At 33.8% G+C, this 27,589-nt stretch overlaps 1 protein-coding gene across 8 annotated transcripts in view; it reads left to right on the top strand.

Annotated features, from left to right (window-relative positions):
- The window catches only part of PKHD1 (PKHD1 ciliary IPT domain containing fibrocystin/polyductin), a 657,820-nt gene extending 631,235 nt beyond the window's left edge, over positions 1–26,585 (top strand). For 5 of the 8 annotated variants that reach the window (XM_074237180.1, XM_074237175.1, XM_074237181.1 and 2 more), the window contains 2 exons: positions 6,570–6,677; positions 24,879–26,585. In XM_074237180.1, the coding sequence (XP_074093281.1) occupies positions 6,570–6,677; positions 24,879–25,057 (287 nt within the window). In that variant the 3' untranslated portion in view covers positions 25,058–26,585. Of the gene's footprint in view, positions 1–6,569; positions 6,678–8,469; positions 11,845–24,878 lie in introns of those variants that run through there. The other 3 variants (XM_074237177.1, XM_074237176.1, XM_074237178.1) reach the window with 3 other exon arrangements.
- The last annotated feature ends 1,004 nt before the right edge of the window (positions 26,586–27,589 follow it).

Genomic DNA, 27,589 nt, shown 5'->3' with positions numbered 1-27,589 from the left:
TATACTTACTATGTGACCCTGAGCAAGTGCCACTTATACCTGTTTGGTTAAATTTCCTCATCTGTAAAAATGACCTAGAAAAGGAAGTGGTAAACCATTCCAGTACATATGTCAAGAAAATCCAGAAAAGAATTAGGAAGCATAGACTTGACTGAAGAGCAACAAGTTGGGAAATGGTGGAGACACAGTTCTCTCTCTATCTTTTATTTTTTCCCACATAGTACATCCCTGTGCAAAAAGAACTTTTCAGCTTCACAAGCTAAATCATGAATTGGAAACACTGAATTTTAATACTTTTTATGCTGTTGTCTTGCTGTAACAAACAAATCACTTTACCTTAATCATTTTATTTATCTAATCAATGCTGATAACACTATAACATATTACTTGATAATGGAGAGCTTTGATTAAAATAAACTGATCCATTTGTGATTTAAGTTTCAGAGTGCATTCAGGGGGAAGAGAATACAGGAACCCAAACATTTCTTTTCTATCCTAACCTAAGGACTTTCTTTCACCTTTTATGTTTTCATTATCATGGTGATCAGTAATTGTAACTGCCTAGAGAAACTGAGTCCCTTAATTCTACTGGCTGAGGTAGTTGAGGTGAAGAATGTGAATAAACAATCTAAGAGATCAATATTCTTAAGAATAGAAAAAAAGAATCTCTTGTTTAGCAGCATACTTCAAAAAATACCCTAGTAACATACTTCAAAAAGTTCCCCGAAACAACCACCAAAAATAAACTCCCCAAATAAAAGACCTGCAGTATACTACTGAGATACTAGAAAAAAAGAAATTCAGTCCCATGAATTTTATCTTGCCTATGAATTCTTGTATTCTGCATTCTTCCAAGTTGACTAACAGACCAAACACTGAGGATTTATGCTACTTTGTGGAAAAAAAGTTTACAAAGTTCTTTTATTCATACTTCCTAAATATTGGTTCAGGTGTGATCTCAAAATTAAAAACTGCTGAAGAATCTGGATGTGATCCTGAAATCATAAACATATGCTTCCTTTTTTGAGTTAAAAAGGAAAGAAAAGATAGCATTATATATTCATGAAATAAAATATAATAAGCTATTGTTTATATAAAATTCCTAAATAATGATAATAGGGAAGGAACAAGGAAACTGCGTATTATGCATTTGAAATTTTTAGTTTCCTTTTCTTTTAGAAATACTGGCTCTTTGCATTTTTATGTAGGTGATTCTACCTTGTATAGAACAGGTATAAGTAGAGTGAAAAACAGAGCCAGTAATAATCATGTAAAACTTTTAAAAGAAGTAACTAGGTAATGCAGGGGATAAAGAATGGGAACTAGAGTCAGGAAGACTCATCTTCCTGAGTTCAAATATGGCCTCAGACACTGGTAAGTAAGCTGTATGATCCTGAGCATGTCAATTAATCCAGTTTGCCTCAATTCTTCATCTGTAAAATAACTAAAGAAGGAAATCTTTGCCAAGAAAACTCTAATTAGGGTAACAGAGAGTCAGACATAGTTTGACTGTAAGGAAACTCCTTCCCATCCATTTATAAGAAGTATTTCCAGATTTTTTTCTTCCCATTAGCCATCAGAATAAAGGTCTGAATGTTGCTTCCTTTATACTCTTTTCCTCTTTGCAGATAGCTATGCTATCTAGGGTTGAAAGATTTCCTTAGAAATCATGTAGCTCGGGGCAGCTAGGTGGTGCAGTGGATAAAGAACTGGCCCTGGAGTCAGGAGTACCTGGGTTCAAATCCAGTCTCAGACACTTAATAATTACCTAGCTGTGGGGCCTTGGGCAAGCCACTTAACCCCATTTGCCTTGCAAAAACCTTAAAAAAAAAAAAAAAGAAAGAAATCATGTAGCTCAACCTTCTCTTATAGTTAAGGAAATGGACACAAGGGAAATTATATGACCTAGCCCAGTTCACACCAGTGGTAAGTGGTAGAACTGGAGTTTGAACCCTCATCATCTTTTCCTCCTCTAAAAATTCTTCTGGGGGGAGGGGGGCTGACCTAAAGATCCTTGTATATGCATTTCATTATTTCACAACCCTTCTCATCAGAATCTCTAAACTAAATGTCTCATGCTCTATTGTTTGTTCATTCTATTGTGTTATGCCTTTATTAAATTCAGAGTAGCTTCTTCCTTTCACTGCTGTAGTGGCCTCTCATATCTTCAGATTGCTTTTTAAAATCTCTTTTCTTTTTATCATACTTCTTATTGACCTGAGTAGCTTTTCTACTCTTTCCTTGAAAGATATGTTTTCTATTCTTTTTTTCATAGTCCTTCTGTAATCTTCATTGCACTTCTGTGTTCTCTTTCCTTTTATTGCAAAACTCACAACTATCACTAAGTATTTAAAAAAAATACTCACCTTAATGAATACTGTCATTACAGAGGATTATTTCATGAGTCCTTTATGATATGCTTCTATTTATAATCCTTAGATAGATGCTTACATTTGGCAAAAATAAAACCCACTGTGGTGACATATTTAGAGTTGGGTGAACCAGATCTTTAAGCTAATTTCTGTACCCAGTTCACAATGTAGCTTTCAGAATCAGAATTTCCTTATGCTTGACCAACTTATCTGGAAGAGTGTTGCCTAATTACCCCATGGTCATCATTTGTTGCTCCAGTTCATGGAAATTTCTGGAAGTTTACTTTTAGTCAAAATTAGAACACAGGCAAGATTGTGAAGAATTTTAAACTCAAGAAGTATCTATGCCACAGTGAAAATTTAATTCAGCAATTATTTCCTAAGTGCCAACAATGTGCTTGGCACCATGCTAGGAGTTGAAAATGAAAAGACAAACATGAATTAGTCGCTGCCCTCAAGGACTTTATATTCTTTGTATCGCTGGAGATCACTGGATTTAGAATCAAAGAACTTGAGTGTGAATCAGGCTCTATTACTTACTATGTGCATATTCTTAAGCAAATCATTCCATTTCAGAGGATCTCCATTTTTTTTTCACAGAATAAAAGTGTCATTTTGTCAAACTTTTCCCCTTCACTTATAAAATGAAGATATTATGCTAGAAATCTTTGATGGGTTCCCTTCCAGATCTAAAACATATATTGAATATTACAAAGAAACCATTTTGTGATCTGTTCCCCCTTATCAATATTACAATAAAATCATGTTGGAAAGATTATTATATAAATGAAGTTAAAGATCTCTTAGGGCAGGTAAGTGACATATTGGTTAGTGCACTGTTACCTGGAGTCTGGAATTCTAGTTCAAATTAAGTTTCAGATACTTACTAGCTGGGTGACTCTAACAAGTTATTTAACCCTATTTATAAAATTTGTAAAATGAGCTGAAGAAGCCAATATATAATAATTCCATTATCTTTGCCAAGAAGATTCTAAATAGGGTCATAAAGGGTCAGACAAAACTGAAAAACAACTGAACAACAAAAAAGAAATGATTTTTTAAAAAGAAAGATTCCAAATTTCTTATACCTTTCTTCTTTTGTTTATTCACTCATTTATATATTAGTTTATCTATTCACCTATTTATTTTAGTGCAGTCTCATTTAAGCAGGTATAGAGACTAGGTAAACTCTCAGAGGGGGAGACAAACTATGAACACAGGCTGGTAGTTTCTCTGAAACTTACAGTTTAAGAGAGTAGTCTCAAGGACTGCCCAGGATCAGAAAAACCAGTTCCCTATCAACTTGGCCATGCTTCCTCTGAAGTCATAATTCTCAATAATTATCATCTGTATATATTTTCCTTATGTCTAGCCAAAATTGTCTTTGCATTATTTCTTTTGTCCTGATCTAAGTGGAAGCCAAACCTAGCTATAGTGTGTAACAGACAGATGATATTATATCATCTGCTCAGATTTATTTAAGACCCTTCCAGGTGAAATAACCCAATCCAATTCTTTTGATATTTAGTTACAGCTCTCATCATTTTATGGCAAAAATATTCATAATAATTGAAAAAATGTAGTTATGTAGTGCTGTGATAGTGTGTATATGATGGTGAATTAGAAGATGTTTGAGGGACTCAGAATCTATACAGAGAAGCATCAAGCTAGCAGGTAGAAGCATCTTCCTGTTAGTCAGGCAATTAATCAGTCTCAGTCCTCCTTCAAGCCCAATTTTCATGCCATCCCAAACTCCTCCATTCAGCTCATTGTTTATCTCCATTTTTATAGAGGAGCCTGTCAAAGGCATTTGTATATTTTATAATTGCTATTCCAAGGAAATGATGAACCCTCGAGTAATGCACTGTACTTGTAGCAACTGTCTCTGCTTTTGGGCACATATGCTTCAAATTTGAGAATATCATAGATATATATCTATAGAGAAAGAGAGAAAGGGGTTCTTCTCAGAGATCTCTGAGGCAAGCTGGTATTTAACGCAAAAGCACACCCATTTGGAGCTAAAGCACTTTCCATTAGGCAGTTTGGCTGCTGTTCTATGAGGCAGACTCACTGTGCTCGACGGACACATTGCGATTAAATGCTGTTTTGTATTCCTCCAAAAATGATCACAATAAGGACGTTTGTCAAAGGAAAAACTGCAGCAAATGATTGCATGTTGAACATCTGTACTCTGTGGTTCATTGTTTGTAAGAGTTTATTGACCATAATTTTGATGCATATAGGTTTTAAAGAGTATAAACTGCATTTGTCTTGAGCAGCCATCATTTATTTGAGACTTGGCTTATTTATTTCCATTTTCTGGGCTTTTTATTTATTTTGAGGCACAGAGGAGATAAACTGAAATATGTTTCCCAAAAAGGAAATTTTAGTTAGCTTGGCAAAATTGATGAGAAAAGGCAATATTTTTCCAAAAAGAATTATGCTATTTAATTGAAAAATGTAGCACTAGACATGCTATATCTTTATAGTACTTTTCAACCATATAGATCTCAAACCAATTTATAAACTTTAAAAACTATGCTCAACAATTCAAATATATAGCCATTTTTGGAGAATGACACAACTAGTCATTAGAAGAACCTTAGAGGCAAGATAGGAGAATAATTAATAACTATGTGAATGTGATACTAAATGTGATACCATCTATGTTATAATCCTCTTAGGGCCCTTTGGATAGAAAGTTTACTCTTAATTTTGCTTAATATGTTTCTGTTATCTTTTGTTTTTACATCAAATTAATTGCCTTTTACCCCTTCACCCATCCAATTTATTGTACCTTATTATGAAAACAAGAAATCAGGAAAACCATATCTGTCGCTGTAGATACCATAATTTACAACCATAAGTCTATGCCCCTCTTCTTAGAGGAGGGAAGTCTGTTTCTGATAGTGATGTTAATAGTCTGGAATTGAGTTTTATCATTATCATTAATCAAAATCAACCATTTTATAATATTATTTTCATGTATATTAATAAAATATATTAAATATGTTGTTCTTCTCTTTTACTTACTTCGTTCTGCATCTGTTTATATATCTTCCCTTAAGCTTCTGAATTCTTCAATTTCATCACTTTGTATAAGGACAAAAGTCTTCCCTTATATGTAAATACTACAATTTTTTCAGTCATTTATTCATCTGGCCACCTATTTTGTTTCCCCATGAGTGCTGTTATCAATATTTTCAGATGTGTAGACAACTGTAGTGATATGGTGGATAAAGCTTTAGGCTTGATATCAAGACCTGCATTCAAATCCTGCCTCAGACACTAAATAATTATATGACCTTGGGAAAGTTGCCTTCAATTTACACATCTCTAAACTGGGAATAATAGTAGAGTAACCATCTCACTGGATTGCTGTGAGGATCAAATGAGATGACATGGAAAAACTTCTTTGCAACCTTAAAGTGCTGCTAAAAGCTAGCTATTTTTTTAATGTAAGGATTTACTCTCAGCCTTTAGCCCTTCCTTGAGGATTTGTTAAGGAGTGGGATCACTATATCACAGAATATGAAATAGTTTAGCCAATTACAAGCCTCCAAATTGCTTTTTTAGATTGGTTAGATCCATGGCTAACTCTAGAGATAGTGAAATTATGTGCCTATTTCTTCATAGTCCATTCAACATTAACTATTTTCAGGCTTACTGTTTAGAAATTCACATCAATTATGTGTCAAGTATTCTGTATAGGGGGAAAACCAAGATATAGGTCACTGAAATTACTTTTTCAGGGTCACCTGGTTAGTAGTGATTAGAAGAATAAAAAAAAAAGATTAAGGTGACGTCCAATTCTTCTAATCATTATTAAGTGAACTTTAAAACAGAACACTGACTATTCTGTCATGTAATACAATAGAAAGAATTTAATGTATGATAATGAATCCCTCAGTTGTATGGGGCCCCTGAAATTGTTTCTCTAGGGAACTTGTAGCATGTCTTTACTGGAAGCCCTTTAAGAACAAGATTCAATTATCTGGGATGGTTTAGTTCCAAGTCTTGCCTGAAGGTAATGGGATGGACCATATAATAAAAATGTATTTTCCAGTTCCAGTTTTTGGGTGGTAGAAAATTAAAGAATCACCTCTGGGCTTAGGAGACTTGTGGAGTTTTCTTTTAGACAGGCGCAACTTAAAACCTGATATTTTGTTGCTATAGTTGTTGTTTTTGTATATGCAGGGCACATCTATTCAAAAGCTCACCAAGGCCGAGTAAGCTTTTCCAATTTGGCTGTCTCAAGCTCTGGATCAAAGTGGTACTTTCTTTTCACAGTGACATCCCCACCAGGTAACTTAAGTACTGCTTACATTTGTCATTTCAGACTTTTGTCTACTTTTCTAAATAGCAAACTCCTGAATAATGGAATTAGATTTGGTCAAGCAAGTTTACCTTCCATTTTTGTTCCACAGAGAGATATTGTTTGTTCTTCTCACTGAGAAAATAGAAAGAGAAAGATGGATGCAGGACTCATAATGAATAGGAATCCAGATAAAAGTGTAAACACCTAAATTCTAAAATTTCCATCAAGAAATTAAATCTTTAGTTCTATACAGGTCATTGACAATGATCTAATTGATGAACAAGAGCCCTTTGCTCCATAAGATAGAAAGTGTAAAAATAAACAAGTTTCAATCCTATATTGAGCGTTTATATATATAAAATCCATTAATTTATGTTAATGGGGGTGGACAGCTCTGCTTATGTCTCCAACTTTATTGGCAATCATTGGAATTGTATCCCCTATTTTGGAAAACTTCTATACTGTTTTTGATATCTCCAAACAGAAAATCTAGCTGGAACTACCCCTATTCTTGAGATGCATACCTGCCACTTGCTAAGTAAAGTCTTTCCTAAAACAACTTTCAGTTTTTAGTGCTCCAAACCAATGACAATGATGTTGTTTTGCTTTTTAAATCTATTTTATATAACTTTCTATCTTTCTATGTCTATAATGCATCCTCTCTGAAGTAAAATATAAATTCCATAAGAATAATAATTGTTTCATTTTTATTCTTTTTTGACTCTAGTATTTAGCATGTAGATGGTGTTTTAGAAATATTTGTTGAATTGATTGATTTCTACCTTTCTAGTCTTGTGACAATTGATTTTATTTCTTATCTTATTGATCTAAGTAAAGGTTGGACTTAACTATTTTAAGTGAAGCTCTTCCAAAGTGGGATAGTATTATTGACATTAAAAAGATACTAATTCATTGAGAAAAAGAATGACCTTAAAATATCATCTCAAACATATTAGAATTTAGAAATCTTCATCTAATGTGGGAAGTAAAAGTTACTCAACAATTATATCATCATCTCCAATATTGCAGGCTTCACAAGTTGGAATTCTTAGCAATAACATTAGGTAACAATCTGGAAAAGTAGATTTATATCTTTGGGTTTTTTGTTTCTTTGTTTCTTTGGATTGTTTATGGGAATTTTAAGGGGGAAATATTTTGAAACCCAGGATATATAAATATGATAATTAGGAATTTTGGAAAAAAAATTTCTTGAAAAAACTCCATTTTGATGTCTTTAAACTGATATTTGTCTAAAATGTGGTCATATCTCATTGAGGTATAGAGGCATATGATTTTTCCAAGGATCTGTATGAAGCTTAAAAACTTCAAGACTTATCATTGACTAGGTATTAAGAAACTATCAATGAAGAGAAAACTCTGTATTTCCATACAAAATGACCTGGATTCAAACCATATCTCAGTCTGTGTGCTTTTGGGAAAGTCACTTAGACCTCAATCTCTTTGTGTGTGAAATGAGAGGTTTAACTAAGCAATTAGTCTAATGTCTCTTCCAGGTCTATTTCTTTGAATTTATATTCCTAATCTGAATGCTTTTATCTATATTGTGAAGCCTCCCATATATTTTTGAAGTCTATATCTAGCCTTATTAAGTTAACATATTAGTATTATCTGATATTGGTCAAGCCATAGATTTTGTTGTCTTCTGAGAACCTGTCCAATTAAGAGCAAAGAAACTCAAGTCCAAATGATTGATTATTGAGTAAATATCCATTTATTAATATCATCAATTCTACAATAATCTATCTGTCTATACTATAGCCGAGGATCCCCAGACCCATCCTAGTCCATCCATATGCCATCACTACAATCTCTGCTTACAGACTGGCACTCCAAATGTCATTAAGGGGAACTCTTGACTGGTGAGAATTCACCTTTTATACATCTCATGACTTACCCAGCACTCTCCGCCTATTCTCATGCTATGCTAACTCTACATCACGCTTGGTTTTTTGCTTTTTGTTTTGTTCTCTGACAGCACTACCATTATTAGATGTTAGTCATTGACCCTATCACGCTATTCCCATGACTTTCCAGATCAAAACAACCCTGACCACCACCATTCAATATATGTTGTTTTATTTTGTTGGACTATAAACTGCTTTTTATATTTGTGCTCTCAACACTTGTGCCTGGCACAAGTTAAGTCCTTAATAAGTGCTTATCTATAGATTCATACTTTTCATCCTAAAAGAATGGAAGTGAATTTTAGCTGCTAAAATTTTTCTTTAGAGATCATAAGAACATAGATTTAAAGTTGAATAGAGATAATCTATTCTACCATTTTTATTTTATAGATGTGGAAATTGCATACCAGTCAAGTGATTTGTCTAATATTATAAATGTATCAAGGGTAAAATCAGGATTCGAACCCATGTCTTTTAACTATAAATCTAATGTCCTTTTCATTACACTATACTACTGAAAATGACCCCATATAAAGTCATAGAACCACAGATTTAGAATTATTTTAATACACGTTAATATGAGCTATAATAAAATGAATTAAATATATAAAGAGTTTAATCTCTTCATTCCTGGAACTGACACTAATCAATTGAAGATAAATTGCCAAGTATGGACTAATAAGGAAAAAGACCACCTTTAACTTTCCATTTGATGTTTTCTAATATATATGTGCAATTATTTCTCAATATAGTTATTTGTTGATAAACATATAGTTCCATTGTAGTTGTCTATAGTTTTTAAAAGAAACATTTTAAACCAGCAAAGACTTTGCAAACATGATATTTAGAATCTAAAATCCCAGATGATCTGTGCTATTGGAAGAAATGGGCATGGCACTATAGTACCATATATACAAAGAAATTCTGAGATGGAGATGACCCTGCTATAAGAACGGGATTTTCCTAAGATATTGAAATTGGAACATATATTATAAAGTCTGATTCATTTCTTTTATGGATGATGAAAATTTAGGCTTAAGGAAGTAAAATAACTCCACTGATATCACACAAGTAATAAGTAGGAGACCCAGAATTTAAACATTTTCTGATACCAAATCTTAATGTTGGTTTTAGCTACATCATTTTGGAGAATCTTCTGGTTCTCTAGAGTTCCAGTCATTGGCAAGGGTACCTCACAGAAGCACCATTGTTCAATGTAAGATATACAGGAGAAACAAATTTCATCCTAGGATTACTCTAACTCAAAAGATACTAGATAGTCATTTTCTTCTCTGTAACCTAATTTCCTTATAGGTGAAATAGCAATAGATAGGCAGTTAGGTTATGGTATAGGTTAGAATTGGACTTGGAAACAGGAAGGCCTGAGTTCATATTCTGCCTTAGACAATTATTAACTATAACTTTCTGTGAAAGTTTCTTAATCCTTTATCATCTCAGTAACCTCATTGGTAGAATGAGAATAATATTAGCACATATTTGACCAAGTTGCTATGAGACTTAACTAAGATGACCTATGCAAATCTTAAGTACTATCACTAGGTACATATTATTAGACTATTAAGGTCATTTTAAGGACAACAATAAGGGAAAATATAAAACTGCTTTGTAGATGAAAACTCTTGAGCATCAGGGATCTAAGTACCAATTCTGGGTTATTCTTGTTGTTAATGTTCAGGAAACTGTTAGTGAGCAATTTTTCCCTCTCTTCTAAAAATCTTCAAAGAAATTTGTTAGCAAAATAGATGAAGTATTTCTGCATGCTGCTTTCCCCAGAGTTCCTATTTATAACTTTCCAGAAGAGGCTGATTTAAGTTGAGAACTGTCAGAATTAGCTTCAAAGCAATGTAAACTGGGAAAAATAAAGATGAAAGATGAAAAGTAATCAAATTTCTTTCAGGAAGTCTTCATTTCCCTCATATTTACTTGATATCATGTTGAGCATTGGAATAGGATTTTAGAGCAGAGCTTTGATGGCCCACCTAGTAACATTCTCCAGTTGACCTGTCATCTCCTCAGGGCATATTCCCCAATTAATGATTCTACCACCCATCTGAGCTTGCCCATCCAGAGCAAATCTTTATCTAGTTGGGTTTTTTTACATAAATCTACCAGAAAAGAATCACCAAACATATCAAAGACATTCCAGTCACTCTTGATTTCATTTTGATAGTACTTTGAGTATATGAACTGTCAATTATGTTAGGGACCCTTGTGTATTAGTAATACTGTAAATTATTATCATCTGATGTCTGAACATCAGAGCCTTGTTCTACTAAATACCAGGGGAGTGGGAGTGGATTAGAGATTGGAAAGGTATTTAGGCACCATTGTTTTGGTGAATAAATGGAGCACTTGGAGCACTTGATGGAGTACTTGTCTCCTTTGTAATCCTTGTCTTCCACCCCTCCAGCACTTTCCTGGGGAAGATAAGGGAGTCCAGAAGTTGGACTACACATAAGAGTCCAGGAAAGGGACTCTACACAATTAGTTATCTTTCTATTATTATGTGACTAGTTTATAGATTTTCCTAGTCTCTAATTTATTCTTCTGAATAATTCCTTTTTTGTAGTATGTTTTACACTATTCACACCCATCGTGTGACTTTTCCTATTCTATTGTTGATTGTGAAAAATCAGTTTTTTAAAAATTGTAGACTCACATATCCAAAAAAAAACCTAATAAGACTAACATTGCTATTAAAAAAAATATGGTCCTCATCACTCTCATTTCCTCCAGGACTTCCAAGTTTGAAAGACTTCTGGTCCAGTGGATGATGGTCCATAGTGCCGAATTAACTTCAAGATAGAGTGCCTATGTATTTAACCCCCACCCTTTAGCTAGTGCCACCTACAGAAGTGAGAGGTGCCTGGGACTCTGCCCTATGCATCCCAAGCTGATGGCCTGGAGAGAGGGAGCAGGAGGGTGAGATGCACAGCTCCCTCAGTCCCACCTAATTTAAAGCATCTTTTACTGACTTATATAGTGAAGAGGATATGGCCAGGACAGTGGAAAAAGTCAGGAAGGATCAAAGGGGCTGGAAAAAAAATATGATCCTCGATCCTCTAGAAATTGAGACATTTTGGGAAGGGATGTCCATTGCAGGATTATTATCTCTTTTTTGTTTAAAAGTGCATACTTCTTACTAGGAGTTTCTTTTTCTATTTTCCCAAAGGTCAAAAAAATAGAAGTGAGATAAAGATTTTTCTTATTTGAAAAAAGTAAACTTTAAAATATAATATTAAAGAGAAAAATAAGATAGACTTTTATTTCAGGAAAAGATTAAGGTCATTAAAATTGTGTTTTTTTCCTAAATGAAATCCAGGCTAATGTCTTCCTGTGCTTAGTTCTAGCTTTATTTATTTTCTACATACATGATTTGTACCAGTTCCGTGATTATTCAATTGTATATGATAGACAAGATAATAAGTTTTTTGCATTCATTTTGAATTTCCTATGTGGATAGTTAGGATTCTATACAGTATTCATGAAATTAATTCAGCAAACACAATGCAATTTACAAATGGGAGCATCTGGAGAATATTATCTGTATTGAATCTCTTTTTTGATTTCTAAGCTGGGCATTCTCCATGATGATGGCATGGATGGTAGATGAAAACAATCTCCTTCCCTTATATTTCACTTGATAATTATAATTAGAAGACCTTCAAAAGAACTTAAGTCAGTTCTGACATCTTTCAAGGAATCTTGTAAGATTTTTACATATAAGTGGCATCCATCCATGGAGGATAGATATACTTTAAGAGAGTGTTACTCTTCAGAAAATCAAATGACTTTTATGACCAACAAAAATACATACAATGGGATTTTTGTATTCTCCATGCCTTTCATTAAATTAAATGACTATAAAATAGTTTGCTGTGTAGATATCATGTGCATGTTTTTTGTTCTCTTTCCTCTTATATGATTTCCTCAAGGATTGTCATGATGCTTATATGTGTGTGTATTTGTGTGTGTGTATATGTATGTGTGTGTATACATATATATTATTCTCTAAATTTATTTTATCTTTGAGATAGTAAAGAAGATATGTGGGACAATATAATTAATATGTTCTATTTAATTTTGGCAATAAGATTTAAGATTTTTACACACTTCTGGTATCCTGCTCTCTTTCAGATATCATGAGAACTGATCCCTAGACCTTCTTATAGTAGGATCATCTCTATCTTAGAACTTCTTTAAGTGTAGTTTCTTCTAATACCACTTCTTCTAATAGCACTGATCATTTGGGATTTTAGATTCTAAATATGGTGTTTTCAATGCCTTTGCTGGTTTAAAAAGTTTCTTTCACAAAAAACTTTTCACAATTTTTCACTTTTGTTGTCCTTTATACTTCATCCAAAATTGTCATTGGAATAATTTTGCTTAGTTGGGACTTTCATTAAACTGTTAATAAACTTATTTCTCTCTTCACTATTTCTTGTTGTTTTCTGGAAAATGCTGCTTTTGAAATTCCTAATTTTTTTTTTTTACAAATGAGTTTATACTATAATCATTGTTAGCTTTGGTGACCAATCTGTCTTCTTAGCTAGGTGATCATATATTTGCTAGTTGAGATAGTTTTTATATTTCTTTTATCATAATTTGGCAATTGACATTAATAATATGTTAACATATCAGCTACGAATCTTAAGTGGTATGATTTATCCCCTCCCTTTTTATACATAATTATTAAGTCAAATAGACTGAAAAATTCTAAGTGAAATAGAGATCATCTAATAATTCAACCTCCTCATTTTCCAGTTGAAGAACTCAAAAATAAGAAAAGTGACTTGTCTCAAGTAAGGGATGGAGGTAGAATTTGAACCAGGTCTAGGGATGGTGTATGTAAAGTTCTATTATCTGGCACTTTTCTCTTATCCTAACCACATCACATACTATTCTTCAACATGAATTCTTTGCTTTAGGGTAAATGGACGATTTGTTATTCTCCATTCATGCCTTTTGCTTTCTTAACTTTTGCAATTTCATTTATTACTTCTTCCTACAGTGCTATGTTCTTCTCTCTTTCATTCCCCAAACCATCCTCATCTTCTCTTTATAACTTTATAAATTTATAAGCTTTATAACTGTGGCAATGACCGACATAGATTGATGAGTCTTTTTTTATTTTAATTTTATATACTATCCTTCAGCTCTTCTATGGTAAACGATGCTTTATAATCACTTTCATTGTTTTTATTCTTACTCAGTAACCCTAGAATGAGGACTAATATTGCTTCTCCTTTTTTCACCTATCAGAAAACCGAAAGCCAGAAAAATTATAAGTAATTTAACTGAGGCAATATAGATTCAGCCTCAAAGTCAAAATTAGATCTTTCTTGTGTGTTCATGAATCTGGCCCTGTTAATAGCTTCTTCATTTCCTGAGCCACTGCCAAAAAAAAAGATAAAGGTTTTTGGATAGTAATTTTGCAATGTTGTCTCATCCATCCTTTCCATTTCCACTGCCAATACCAGAGTTTAGTTCCTTATCACCTCAAGCAAAAATGTTGCAATAGTATCCTAACTGGTTTCCTTGCCTCCAGACTCTTCCTGCATCTCTGTGATTTCCTTCAAACAAAATTTTCAATGGCTCTCCACTACTACTAAATGTAATTGAAATCTCTTAATCTGGAAATAAAAATTCTCTGTAATCCTACCTCATCTTACCTTTCTAGCCTTACTTCATGCTATTATTTGACCAAATGAACTAATTACTTTTTTCTGAAAAGATTTTCATCTGCCCACCTCTGTCTATGACTTTTTTCTTTGCTTGGCATAGTCCTCTGATGATGGTTGATCAAAAAAGTATAAGAATTGAAATCAGAAGAATTCTGTTTAATTCCTGACTCTCTGGTTTACTGACTGTGTGACCCTAAGCAAATCATTTGTCTTCTCTAGGTCTCAGTTTCCTCAACAATAGAAGAGGATATAAATAGTCACTTTTAAATCAAATAACCCTTCCAACTATAAGAATTTATAAGATACTATGTTTGATGAAAATTTTCATCATATGCAGTACTTTACTTAGTGTGTTGTGCAGTGTAGGAACTCACAATTTTTGTTGTTGCTGCTGTTGTTTTGTAAATGAATAATTGAATGACTGAATGTTGACATTGTAGAAGCCTGATAGATACTTCCCTCTTTTCCTAGGCTAAGCTGAACTTGCTTTTTTTTAAAAAAAATCACTTTATTCCTTCCATAGATTGATGATTTCATTGATTCAAGAAATCCTTCCAATGCTGCATAGTTAGGTCGCAATTACTTCAAATAATGAACCACATGAAGTAGATTCATATATTAGAATTTGAATATAGATAGCAATTTGCTCATTCCTTCTTATCCTGGGTATTCATGTCCTTTCATAAAACCTCTCCAAGATAACTCACAATTGAAGACTTTCCTCTATCCATCTTTATATTATGAATATATTGATGCATTTCACAAGTTGTTCCTTTTTTCTTTGCTATCTTCAGCACCTAGGATAGCACCTAAAATATAGCAGTCAATTAATAAAAGTTTGTCATTGGTTGATACTTTTATTTCTGGCTCTTGCTATATGACCAGACTTCTCCTTTTCAGGCATACATTTCTTTGAGTTTACTATTTATTGACTTCATGAATGCTACTTACCTTAGTTAATATAATACCACCTCTTTACTCCTTCTACATGTTCTTCCTTTGTTTTTGGGTGATATGCAATTTTGATTTCTTGGAGATTATGATATCTATAACCTGTAATCATTTAGCATCACTAGAATAATGTTGATATTTAAAGATGGAATTTGCCTTAAAAAAAAGTCACTTGTATGTGTTCATTAGTATCCAAATCAAATGAAACTTAGAACAAGATATTTACATGGAATAGCAAATGGGTTCTTAAGCACAGTACTAAGAAGACAACAAAGCAATAATATTTCTGTTGCTACAAGGCTGACTCAATTCTATTTGATAAGACGTGATACTGAAAATAAACAATCATTGCAATTTATGTATCCAATCTATCCCTTTATTAATTTGCTAAGTCAGCACAGATAGAATGAAACAAAAGAATCAGTCAATAAATATTTGCTAAGACCCTACCATATGTCAGGCATTTTCTAAATGTTAGTGATTCAAATTTTAAAAAAAAAATAGCCCTGCTCTCCAAGAGCTAACAATTTAATGGAGGGAACCAACACAGAAAAGGAAACTGAAAGGCATCAGGAAAGGTGCCTACCACAAAGGCATGATGCAAAAGTACAAAGAAATATAGAGTGGGGAATGAAGAGAGGGTTGGTCTAGATGCTCTCCCTAAATGGCTGTTTGGGGAAGAATTCACCACCAGTCAGAAAGACCCCAAAAGTTAATATTCCTATAACTAATAGGATCATTTTTAAAAAAAATTAATTTAGGGGTGGCTAGGTGGCGCAGTGGATAGAATACTGGCCCTGGAGTCAGGAGTACCTGAGTTCAAATCCAGCCTCAGACACTTAATAATTACCTAGATCATGTGGCCTTAGGCAAGTCATTTGCCTTGCAAAAACCTAAAATATAATTTAACTTTTATTTTCCACACTTATATACAAAAACAAATTTCAAGATGCACTTTTAAAACCTTGGATTTTGAATTCTCTCCCTTCCTTCCACCCCAACCTCCTCATTGAGAAAACAAGTTATTTATTGTAGTTTAGAAATCTGTCAGGACTAGTAGGTTCTTGCAGAATCAACACACTTCCAAAGTAATTTAGAAGAAGCAAACTCTTTATCCTTACCTGAATTTTCTGCATTCTTCAGTTAAAAGTTACTTTTTTGTTTAATTTTTGGTTTCTAAAGGCATTCTTACCATAACTATTCATGATCATAGTTAAGTTTTATTTATCCTTGTGTCTTTGCCATCTTTAATGTAGGCAAGTTGAACTTGGATCTCTCCTCTATTGCATTGTATTAGTCTTGATAAACTCTCAGAGCCTTCTGAGTTTATACAGAGATGGGATAATGTTTGTCTCCCTTAGGACAAAGAAGAGTTTGTTTTACTAACAAAACCAACACAATACTCAATGTCATAGGGTACATGATATTTCTTTATTCCTAATTCAACAACTCTGTACCCAGTTGAAGAAAAAGGTTATCATTAGTTTCTGGAACTATAATTGATTATTACATTTATTTGAATAATTTTGTTTATGAGTGTTGTCTTTGCTGTTTTGGGGGGCAGTTAGTATTATAGTCATTATGTATATTTATTGTCTTAGTTTTGTTTTCTTTGCATCAGTTCATATGTTCTTAACAAATTCAACCATTCCCAAGTTTTTCTAAGTGCTTCGTATCCATAATTTCTTATGATACAAAAATATTCCATTCTTTTCATATATCACAATTTACTCATCTTTTTTTTCTATTCCTTAATTGATTCACTTTGTTTCCATTTCTTTTCCTGAGGCAAAAAATGCTCCTACCTCCTTAAATGCCTAGGAATAAAATTGCTATATTAACAATATTTCTATAAAATTCAAAATTGCTTTTAAAACTTGAATAAATTCTCAGTTTTACCAACAGTACATTGATGTACATGACTTTCTGTAACCCTTCCAACTTTGACTATTTTCATATTTTACTATCTTTAGTAATATTTTACTATAAGGTTAAAGATAAGTGTTTAAAATTTTGTATCATCTTATATTTGAAGCATTTTACATAGCTGTTGATCATTTTTCATTTCTTTTTTCTTTGTTCATATTCCTTACTAACAGAGAATTATTCTTAGACTTATTCCTAGCAATTCTCAGTTCATTTTAGGTACTGGGAATTTATCTAAGAAATGTCACATGACAAATTTTTCCATTGTCACAGATTTTCCTAATATTTCAGATTAAATGATTTTGTTCAGTTATAAATGAACTTTAAAATTTTTACACAATCAAAACTAAATTATTTTCTTCAATTCTCTCCATTATACTAGGTATCATTCATCCTTTAAAGGACTATTATATTCTGTTTTTGTAACAGAAGTCACAAAGTCCCCAGCTTCTGAGAAGGTCCTAAAAATACATGTTATTTGACTTTTTAGTAAATTTTTAAATCTCTGAGGGTTTGTCTTATATTCAGGAAATGTTCTCATTTATTACTTATTCAATAATAGATTATCTCTACTTCCCTTGCTTATATTTGTGGAAAGTTCCCTTTTTCTTGCCTCTTCTAATTTTTTGGTGATATGCTTATTATATTTAGAGTTTAGTGTGTGACTCATAATCTAAGATGTGGAATTCAACTTCCTTTAGATAAAACTATCCATTTTTCTCAAAAGTTCTTATTAAATATTTAATCTTTCTCTTTGTGTTTTGTACTTAGGTTCATTAAATGGTGGGCAAGTGTGATTATTTGCCTCTTTATAGAATCCAATTTTATTCTTATTTTCCCCTGTTACATGTAAAAACAAGACAACATTCCTTTTTAAAATTTTGAGTTCCAAATTCTCTCCCTTCTTCCCATCCCACTCCCCATTTCCATAATAGACATATTGTGGAAGTAAACATAAATACCCCCTCAAAAAAAAAAAGAACTCAAGTAAAATAAAGTATATAAAAAAAGCATGCTCCAATCTATATTAAGACAGCATCAGGTTTGTATTTGGGAATGGATAGTTTTCTTCATCATAAGTCCTTTGGAGTTGTCTTGTATCAAAGCATTATGGAGAAAAATTAAGTCATTCACAGCTGATCATCCTACAATATTACTGTTATTTTGTAAATCGTAAATTTCCCAATGCATCTGCTCCTGAAAATCTTTCCAGGCTTTACTGAGAGTATTCTGTTCATCAATTTTTACATCCTAATGAATTGATGTCCGCTCAGTGTCTAATTCCTTGCCACAAGAAAAGAGCTACTGTAAATATCCTTATACATATAAGTCCTTTTCCTTCCTATTTTTCATCTCTTCTGGGAAAAGATAAACATTCAATGAAAAAGGGTACTTCCAAACTTTTCTGTTTAAAAGACCAGTGATGAAGAGAAAATTCAGATATGAGACTCAAGGGAAGCATGAAAAAGGTAAACAAGAAAGGCAAATCATAAGGGACTTAATGATGTTGAATTGCTGATATTCCTGCATGGAAAGATGATATTGATAATTCTTTTGAATTTTCTCATTTATGGGAAGAGTCAGAAGAAACATATAAATATATATATATATATATATATATATATATGAGTTGAATATAAAGGGAATAATATATTGAAAAGATGCACTTAAGGGGCAGCTAGGTGGCGCAGTGGATAAAGCACCAGCCCTGGAGTCAGGAGTACCTGGGTTCAAATCCGGTCTCAGACACTTAATAATTACCTAGCTGTGTGGCCTTGGGCAATCCACCTAACCTCATTGCCTTGCAAAAAAAACTAAAAAAAAAGGTGCACTTAAGAGGTGAGAGAAGAATATACTTGGAAAATGAGAAAGGGGGAGTTACAATGGGGTAAGTTATTTCACATAAAAAAAGGCAAGAACTTTTTTATAGAATGAAGGGAAATAAAGTTATCAGTAGTAACTCTGGGGAAAATTGTTAAAGCAAGTTTCTCTGATAAAGATTTCATTTCTGCGTGGAGCCAAGATGGTGGCATGAAGGCACAAATTCCTGGAAATTCATTCCCCAAAATACTCCCAAAGCCATCAAATTATTACTCTAGCCAAAATTTAGAGGGGACAGAACCCACAGAAAGACTGAGTGATTCAATGTCCAGTCCAAGACAACTTAGAAGATCCACAGGAAAGGTCTGTTTCACAGAACTGGGAGTTGGAAAGAGTTGCAGTGCAGCCAGGCTGGAGCAAACCAGCTCCAGACTTCCAGAAACAGCTTGTGGGGCTCCTGGGTCCCTGGGGGTACCTGTGTCCATGGCAGAGAGGGTGATTTCCAGATCTCTTGGCCTAGGGATCATTGGGGACAGCTTGAAGGGGCTGTAAGAGAACTCAGCTGCACCAGAGTAAGAATGGAGCGCTGGTCTCAGAGCAGCCCTGAGAACCTGTGGTAGGAAACTGTGGAGTCACCCAACTCATCCAGAGCACCCAGCCCACAGACAGGAAGGGGGGTGGGAGAGGGACTGCAGAGGTGTCTCTGCTCTCCCTGGGGAAGGCTTCTGCTGTTTGCCCACACACAGATCCAGGTTGCAGTCTGGGGGCCCATACTGCCTTGGCCAAGCAAAGACCCTCCTCACAGCTCTAGGGTAAAGGGTAGGGCTGGTGCTCACCCACAGACCAGAGCACAGACAAGTGAACAGTCAGAGCCTCTCATAAGATCTTGGAGGTTAAGGTCTCTGTGGGATATCCTAACCCCCCCCAAAAAAAACCCTTGGAAATGTGGTAAATCAGTCATGGGCTGAGGAAATAAGCAAATGCTGAAAAAAAAGAATAATCTGACCATAGAAAATTACTTTGGTCTCCTGGAGAATCAAAATATACACTCAGAAGATAAAAAAAGTTGAAGCTTCAGTATCCAAAGCCTCCAAGAGAAATTGGAAATGGGCTCAGGCAATAGAAGAGCTCAAAAAAACTTTGAAAAATAAGTAAGGGAGGTAGAGGAAAAATTGGGAAGAGAAATGTAATTCAGGTAAATCATGAGAACCAAGTCAGTAGCTTTCTAAAAGAAATACAAACAAATATTGAAAAAAATAATATGTTAAAAACCAGTTTAGGCCAAATGGAAAAAAAAAACAAACAAAAAGGCAAATGAGGAGAAGAATGCCTTAAAAAGCAGAACTGGCCAGCTGGAAAAGGAGATAAAAAAACCTCCCTGAAGAAAATAGCTCCTTCAAATGTAAAATGAAGCTAGAGGAAGCTGATGACTGCGAGAAATCGAGAAACAATAAAACAATAGCAAAAGACCAAAAAAATTAGAGGAAAATATGAAATATTGAAAAAACAACCGACCTGGAAAACAGATTTAGGAGAGACAATTTAAAAATTACTGAGCTACAAGAAAGTCATTACCAGGAAAAGAGCCTAGACTTCATTTTTCAAGAAATAATACAGCTAAATTACCCGAGATCCTAGAAGCTAAGGGTAAAATAGAAATTGAGGGTATTCACCAATCACCCCTGAAAGAGATCCCAAAAGGAAAAACTCCCAGGAATATTATAGCCAAATTCCAAAACTCCCAAAATAAAGAAAAATACTAAAAACTGCCAGAAACAAACAATTCAATTACTGTTCTCTATAGTCAGGATTACATAGGCTTTGGAAGTATCTACATTAAGGGCTCATAGGGCTTGGAATATAAAATATTCCAAAAGGCAAAAGAACTTGAATTAACAAGAATCAACTATGCAGCAAAACTGAACATCTTTCAAGGGAAAAGATGTATATTCAAAGAAACTGGGGACTTTCAAACTTTCCTGTTGAAATGACTAGAGCTGAACAGCAACTTTGATCTCCAAGCAAAGGACTTGGGCAAAGCACAGAGAGGGTGAAAAAGAAAGGCCTAATTATGAAGGATTTAATGATGCTGAAGTGTGTAGTCTTGCACAGGAAGAAGATACTGTTAACTCATATGAACCTTCCCATTTATTAGAGCAGTTAGAAGGAGCATATATAGATAAGGCACAGGAAGGAATTGAATATAATAGTATGATATAATATAAAGATGGAGTCAATGGGTGATAAAGGAAAGTACTGGGAGGAAGTGAATAGAGAGGAAGAAAGGGCTAAGATATTTCACATAAAAGAGATAAGAAAAAGATTTTGCAGTGCAGTGGAATGGGGCAGGGTGAGGGGGGAATGAGTGAGTCTTCATTCTCATCAAATATGGTGGCAGCTAGGTGGTGCAGTGGGTAGAGCACCAGCCCTGGAGTCAGGAGTACCTGAGTTCAAATCTGGTCTCAGACACTTAATAATTACCTAGTTGTGTGGCCATAGGCAAGCCACTTAACCCCATTTGCCTTGTAAAAACCTAAAAAAAATTCTCATCAAAAATGGCTCAGAGAGGAAATAACATACACACTTAATAGGGCCTAGAAATATATCTTATCCTAGAGGAAAAATGAGGGGAAAGGGATGGGATAAGGGAGATGGGTAGGGGAAGGGAAAGTAGGAAGGAAGCTTGTGGGACAGAGGAGTAAGATATAGCACACTTCTGAGCAGGGACAGGGTGAAAGGAGAGAGGAAATAGAATAAATGAGAGTGGGAAGGAATACAATAGAGGAAGAAATAACTGGTAATAGTGACTATGGGAAAAAATATCGAAGCAACTTATGGTGGACTTATGATAAAGAAGGCAACTCATCCTAGAGACAGAGTCAACAGAATCTAAACAGACTAAAATACACTTTTTTTTCCTCTCCCACTATTCTTGAGGTTTCTCTATTGTTTTGGGGAGGAGGGGTTTATGTTTACTTTAACAAGATTATTTTAATAATATAAAAGAAAAAACATAAAAGAAAATAAATAAAGGACTTCATTTATTAAATATGGAGAACTGAGGTCAATTTCTAATAAATAAGATGCCAGTTGATAAATGATCAAAAGATATGAACGGCTTTCAAATGAGGTTATCAATGCTATTCATGGTCATACTAAAAAAAGTTCTAATTCACTATAGATTGGAGAAATAAATTAGAATAATTCCGAGGTATACTACCTTATACCTATTAGACTGGTTAATAGGACAGAAAGAGAAAATGATAACTGTTTGAGGGGATATAGGGAAAATGAGACATTAATGCATGGTTGGAGAAGTTGTGGAATGATTCATCCATTCAGTAGAGCAATTTGGAACTATACCCAAAGGGATTTAAAACTATGCCTATCATTTGACCTAGCAATACCATTACCAAGTCTATATTCCCCTAAAAGTAGATAGTTTATTCTTGATTGTAATCCAAGCTCTTTTGCCTTTTGTAATATCATAGTCCAAGTCCTATGATTTCTTATTGAAGAAGCTGCTAAATATTGTATAATGGAATCCTTTCTTTCTGGCTATTTGTAATATTTTCTCCTTGACCTGGGAGCTCTGAACAATTGACTCTGATATTCCTGGCAGTTTTCATTATAGGAGCTCTCTCAGGAGGTGATCAGTGGATTCTTTCAATTTCTATTTTATCTTCTGGCTCTAGAATATCAGGACAGTTTTCCTTGATAAATTTTTGAAAATGATGTCTAGGCTCTTTTTTGTTATCAAGACTTTCACACATCCAATAATTTTAAAATTATATCTTCTGGATCTATTTTCCTGTTCAGTTGTTTTTCCAATGAGATATATCACATAGTTTTCTAGTTATTTTTTTTTCTTTTTTGGTGTTATTTTAATGTTTCTTGATTTCTCACAAAGTCATCAATTTCCCTTTGCTCCATTCTATATCTTAAGAAATCATTTTCTTTAGTGAGCTTTTGTCTCACTTTTAATCTCCTTTTCCATTGACCAGCTCTGCCTTTTAAGACATTTTTCTCATCATTGGACCCATTTGACTCAGTTTAGTTTTTAAGATGTTATTTTCTTCAATATTTTTTGCTTCACCTTCACCAAGCTGCTGACTTGTTTTTCCTGATTTTCCTGAATCACTCTTATATCTCTTCCCATATTTTCCTCTACCTATGCTTACTTGATTTTCAAAATTCTTTTTAAATCTTTCCATGGCCTGAGACCTTTACATATTTTTCTTGGAAGCTTGGGTTGTAAGAGCTTTGATTTTGTTTTGTTCTTCTGATGTGTGATTATCCTTTTCACCATAATAACTTTCTATGTCAGATTATTTTTTCTTCTGTTGTTTGCTCATTTCCCCAGACTATGACTTGATTTTAACTCTTTGCTAAGGTAGAGCTCTGCTTCTAGGATAAAGGGTGCACAGTCCCAAATTTCAGCAGTTTTGTGAAGCTGTTTTCAAAGATATTTATAGGGATCTGTAAGTTTGCATCTCTTCCAAGTTGGTATGATTTAAGGAGAGGTTTTTACTACTCTCCTGGCCTGTGATCTGGTCTGAATTTGACCACAAGCACTCCTTTCTGCTCTGGAATGTGAATAGAGTCTCTCACTCGAATGTGACATCAAGGTCTATTGTGCTACTGCTCTCTTCTTCCTGGGACTTAGACCTGAGATTGAATCCCAGATCTAAGTATAGGTAAAGCAATAGAGTCTTACTTCAATATAGCAAAGAGGGCTTCTATAATCTCTTTCTGATTCCCTTACTGTCTGTGGACTGAGAGATCTGGAAACAACTGTTGCTGGTGATTCAATGGCTGACAAAGACTGCACCTGATCTGCTGGATCTGGGTATCCACTGCTAAGGCTTGAGACCAACTCTGCTCCACTCTCACCCTGGTGTGACAGACTTTTCCTACTGGACTTTCAAGTTGACTTTGGCAGAGTCTGGTCTGAGCGGTCTGAAAACCACCCCTGCTTTCATTGACACAGTCACCCTACTTCTTCTTCCTGGATTGCTGGGGACTGGTCTGCCCCAGTGGGACCCCCAGTGTATTGTGCTTCTCTCTTACCCTTGGTGCAACAGAGTCTTCCTGTTGACATTCCAAGTTGTCTTGGGCTCCAAGTGACGATTGTTTCATTCAGTTTTTATGTGGGTTCTGCCATTCTAGAAATTTTTTAGAGTATTATTTAAAGGTATTTATGATGCTTTGAGGTGGGGTTCAGGTAAGTCACTGATTTTACTCTGCCGTCTTGACTCTGTCCCTCTATTTGCCATCTTTCAATTAGAAACATGTACAAGATTAATAGCTTTTGTTTTGTTTTTTAGTCTGTGTAACACTGGTTCCTTTATCCTTAGTTTTTTTTTCTTTTCTTTTTTTTGCCCTACTTGAACCATTCAGCAAGTATTTACTGGGGAACATTTTCCAGTTTTAGTGATTATTGAAAAAAAATTAAAGTCAAGATCTATACAAGTGGTATAGAGGGGGAATTGTTTTGTTAATCATACACAAAAAAATGGTTCAAGTGAATAATATCAGAGGGGTACAAATGATTTGCTTCCCCCCCCATAATTATTCAGGATATGGAGGAGAGAATTTATGGTTCAAATGAAGAAATGGAAAATATGAATGATTCCCTTTGTCTCTTGATGATAAACTCCAGATAAACCTTAATTTTGTATCTTCTGTATCATGTAGGACAATGTGCCATATAGAAGAGGTACTCAATATTGGTTGAATAAATAAATGGATGAATGCTATAATTGAGAGATTAGAGCTTCCCCACAATAATAATCTTTCACCATGGTTATTGGGTTTCTTTTATAGTACAGTATAATTAATTATTTATTTTTACTTTTAGGTGCCAAATTTACTGTTCGATCTGGGCCATTTGCAGTGCTTCCTGTTACTACGGGAGAAAAATCTACTATCCTTATATCTCTTGTTTTGTTTTCAGCTGCTTCATGGATTGCTTTGTGTTTTCTGGTATTTTGTTGGTTTAAGAAAAGAAAAATCAAAAGTAAGTTTGCATTTCCATAAGAAGAAAATGCCTAATTTTAATCTATGGAATGCAAGTATTACTTAATTAAAATGGATAACTGGCCACATAAAACCCACCCAGCCTATTTCATCAATGTATAGTTTTCCCTTTCTTCATGGATTCAGAGAATCTAGGGTGCATTAACTTGTTTCTTAATATATTTTAAAATTGTATTTCAGTATAATTGATTTCTTTGTAATCTTTTATCCTTACTTTTATTTTTTTTTTCACTTGATCCATTCAGCAAATATTTACTGGGGAACATTTTCCATTTTTGGTGATTGTTTTTAAATGTCAGAACCAAGATCTGTGCAAGTGGTATTGAGAAGAAATTCTTATATTAATCATACATTACAAAAGGGGGTTCAAGTGAATGATTTTACAGGGTTCAAACCAGATGTATTTTATTTTATGTATTTAATACATTATTCTGAGTTCATAGATTTTAATCAGATTAAAAAGGGAGTCCATGATAATAAAAGTTTAGAAACTCTTTACCTAAACAATTATTTGCTCTTTGCAAGTTAAGAGGCATCCTTTTCCCTCTCTGAGTATGATGAGGCTCTATATAAGATTGTTATATCCTGGAAGAAGTTCATAGTTCTACAAAAGGTATGCCTGACTTCCCCCAGTCCCACCAGAATGAATATTTTCATGTTTGTCATCTTTCCATCTATTGAATATAACAGAAATCCTCATAATTTTAAAATTTTGCATAGAAACCAAGCAAAACTGGGCAGTTTATGGTCTGCTAATGCAAAAATGGAATGTTAAGAATGAAGGAAAGTCCCATTTATTTTATTCTCATGTGTGAATGATTCCTCAAGTTATACTGTCAGTATCTCTAAATCATTATGTTGAATTTTTATAAATAGTCTATATTTAGTTATCTATGAATGGATACCCACTATGGGATACTCTTTGTAACTATATTCCCACTACTGGCATGCTGTCTGAATACAGTAGGTGGTTAACTTGTTGACGCATTGATTTGGAGTCTGAAATTTTGTATCTAAATCTTGATTTTTCTACTTGTTATCCTGGGGAAGTCACTTCAATCCGAAAATGGGAATAATAACATTTTTCTGCCCACTTCAGAGGATTATTATGAAAATTAAATGAGACAATGTCCAGCACATTGTGAAATAGAAAGATACTATTTTTCATTATTGATGTTGTTTCCATAATAAATGAAAGATTTTGTTTATAAATATCCTACATAGGAAAACTAATTTGTGAAATGCATGAAGGTAGATCAGTGATTGGAAGACATTGAAATGTCTCTCCAAAAGCCACTAAGGGTTCTGTTAGTTCAAGAGAATGAACAGGTACTAGAAGACAAAAGATGTTTTAAAATTCCAGCTTTGCTACTAGGTAGATGTAAGACTTCAGGCTTGTCACTTAATTTTTCTGAGTCTTAGTTTCCTTATTTGTCAGTATTTGCCCAAATAATTGCATGGTTGGGATAAATATTAACTGAGAGGATATGCGTGAGCATACTTAATAAATCTAAAAGTGTATTGAAAATGTTGGGTTTTATTATCATTATGTCTTCATTTTCTTTCCTGTACTTCATGGAGTCATAGAATCATATAATATGTTTCAGCTGAAAGGAAAATTAAAAATTCTTTAAGAATATGAACTCTTAATGCCTAGAGGCAAAGGAATGGATTCAATGACCAGCTCCAGGATCACTGCATTAGATATATATGACCCTATTTATCTATATAGCAAAGCTTCTTAATCTTTTTGGTATCATGAACTCCTTTATCAGTATAGTTAAAGACTATGGATCCTTCTCAGGATATTGTTTTTAAATATAGAAAATTACAAAGGAAATCCATTATATTTAAATGATATATGATGTACTATATGTGTCACTTTAAAATTGTATATAATTGTAAACTATCACCATGGCTATGATGATGATGATGATAACAATTTTCATTATTTTCACCTTATTCAAGTCAGATAGATATGATTCTGGGATCATACTATGGTGCTTTCATGGTTAATGTTTAACAAATTATTACACAAATGAATTAAATGATTATTTTTGTAACTGTACAAAATGGGAGCATGCAAGCTCCCCTTCACCAATCTCACTAAAAGCCTAGAGAAAAAAATATCATTGTTATTATCTCAATTTTCTAATTTCTTTAAAATATGGGATAGTATTTTATATTGCCCACATTTCCCAATATATCTTTCCTTCTTCCCCGTTCTAATCCTTGTAACAAAAGCTAAATAAAATTTTAAACAAGGACAGTAAAATTAACCCTCATATTGTGAAAGTCTGATAATTAAGCTCATTGAATCTTCATGACAAACCCAAGTTAGGTAGATGTTATTCTACCTTATTAGGACAGGAGCTGTTATTTCATCAGTAGAAGGATCTATGAAAGATCCCTCTTTCTATAAAGTTCTGTCCCTACACTGAATTTATAACAATTAGGATACTGACTTGGACATCAAGAAGACAGGTGATTTAAAGAACTTGAACCGAGGTCTTAACCTAGAATCCAACTTTT

The sequence above is a fragment of the Macrotis lagotis genome, chromosome 5, assembly GCF_037893015.1.
Source record: "Macrotis lagotis isolate mMagLag1 chromosome 5, bilby.v1.9.chrom.fasta, whole genome shotgun sequence".
NCBI classification, from domain to species: Eukaryota; Metazoa; Chordata; class Mammalia; order Peramelemorphia; family Peramelidae; genus Macrotis; species Macrotis lagotis.
The sequence above is the reverse complement of the archived record's forward strand: the minus strand, read 5'-3'. Positions and strand labels throughout refer to the sequence as shown.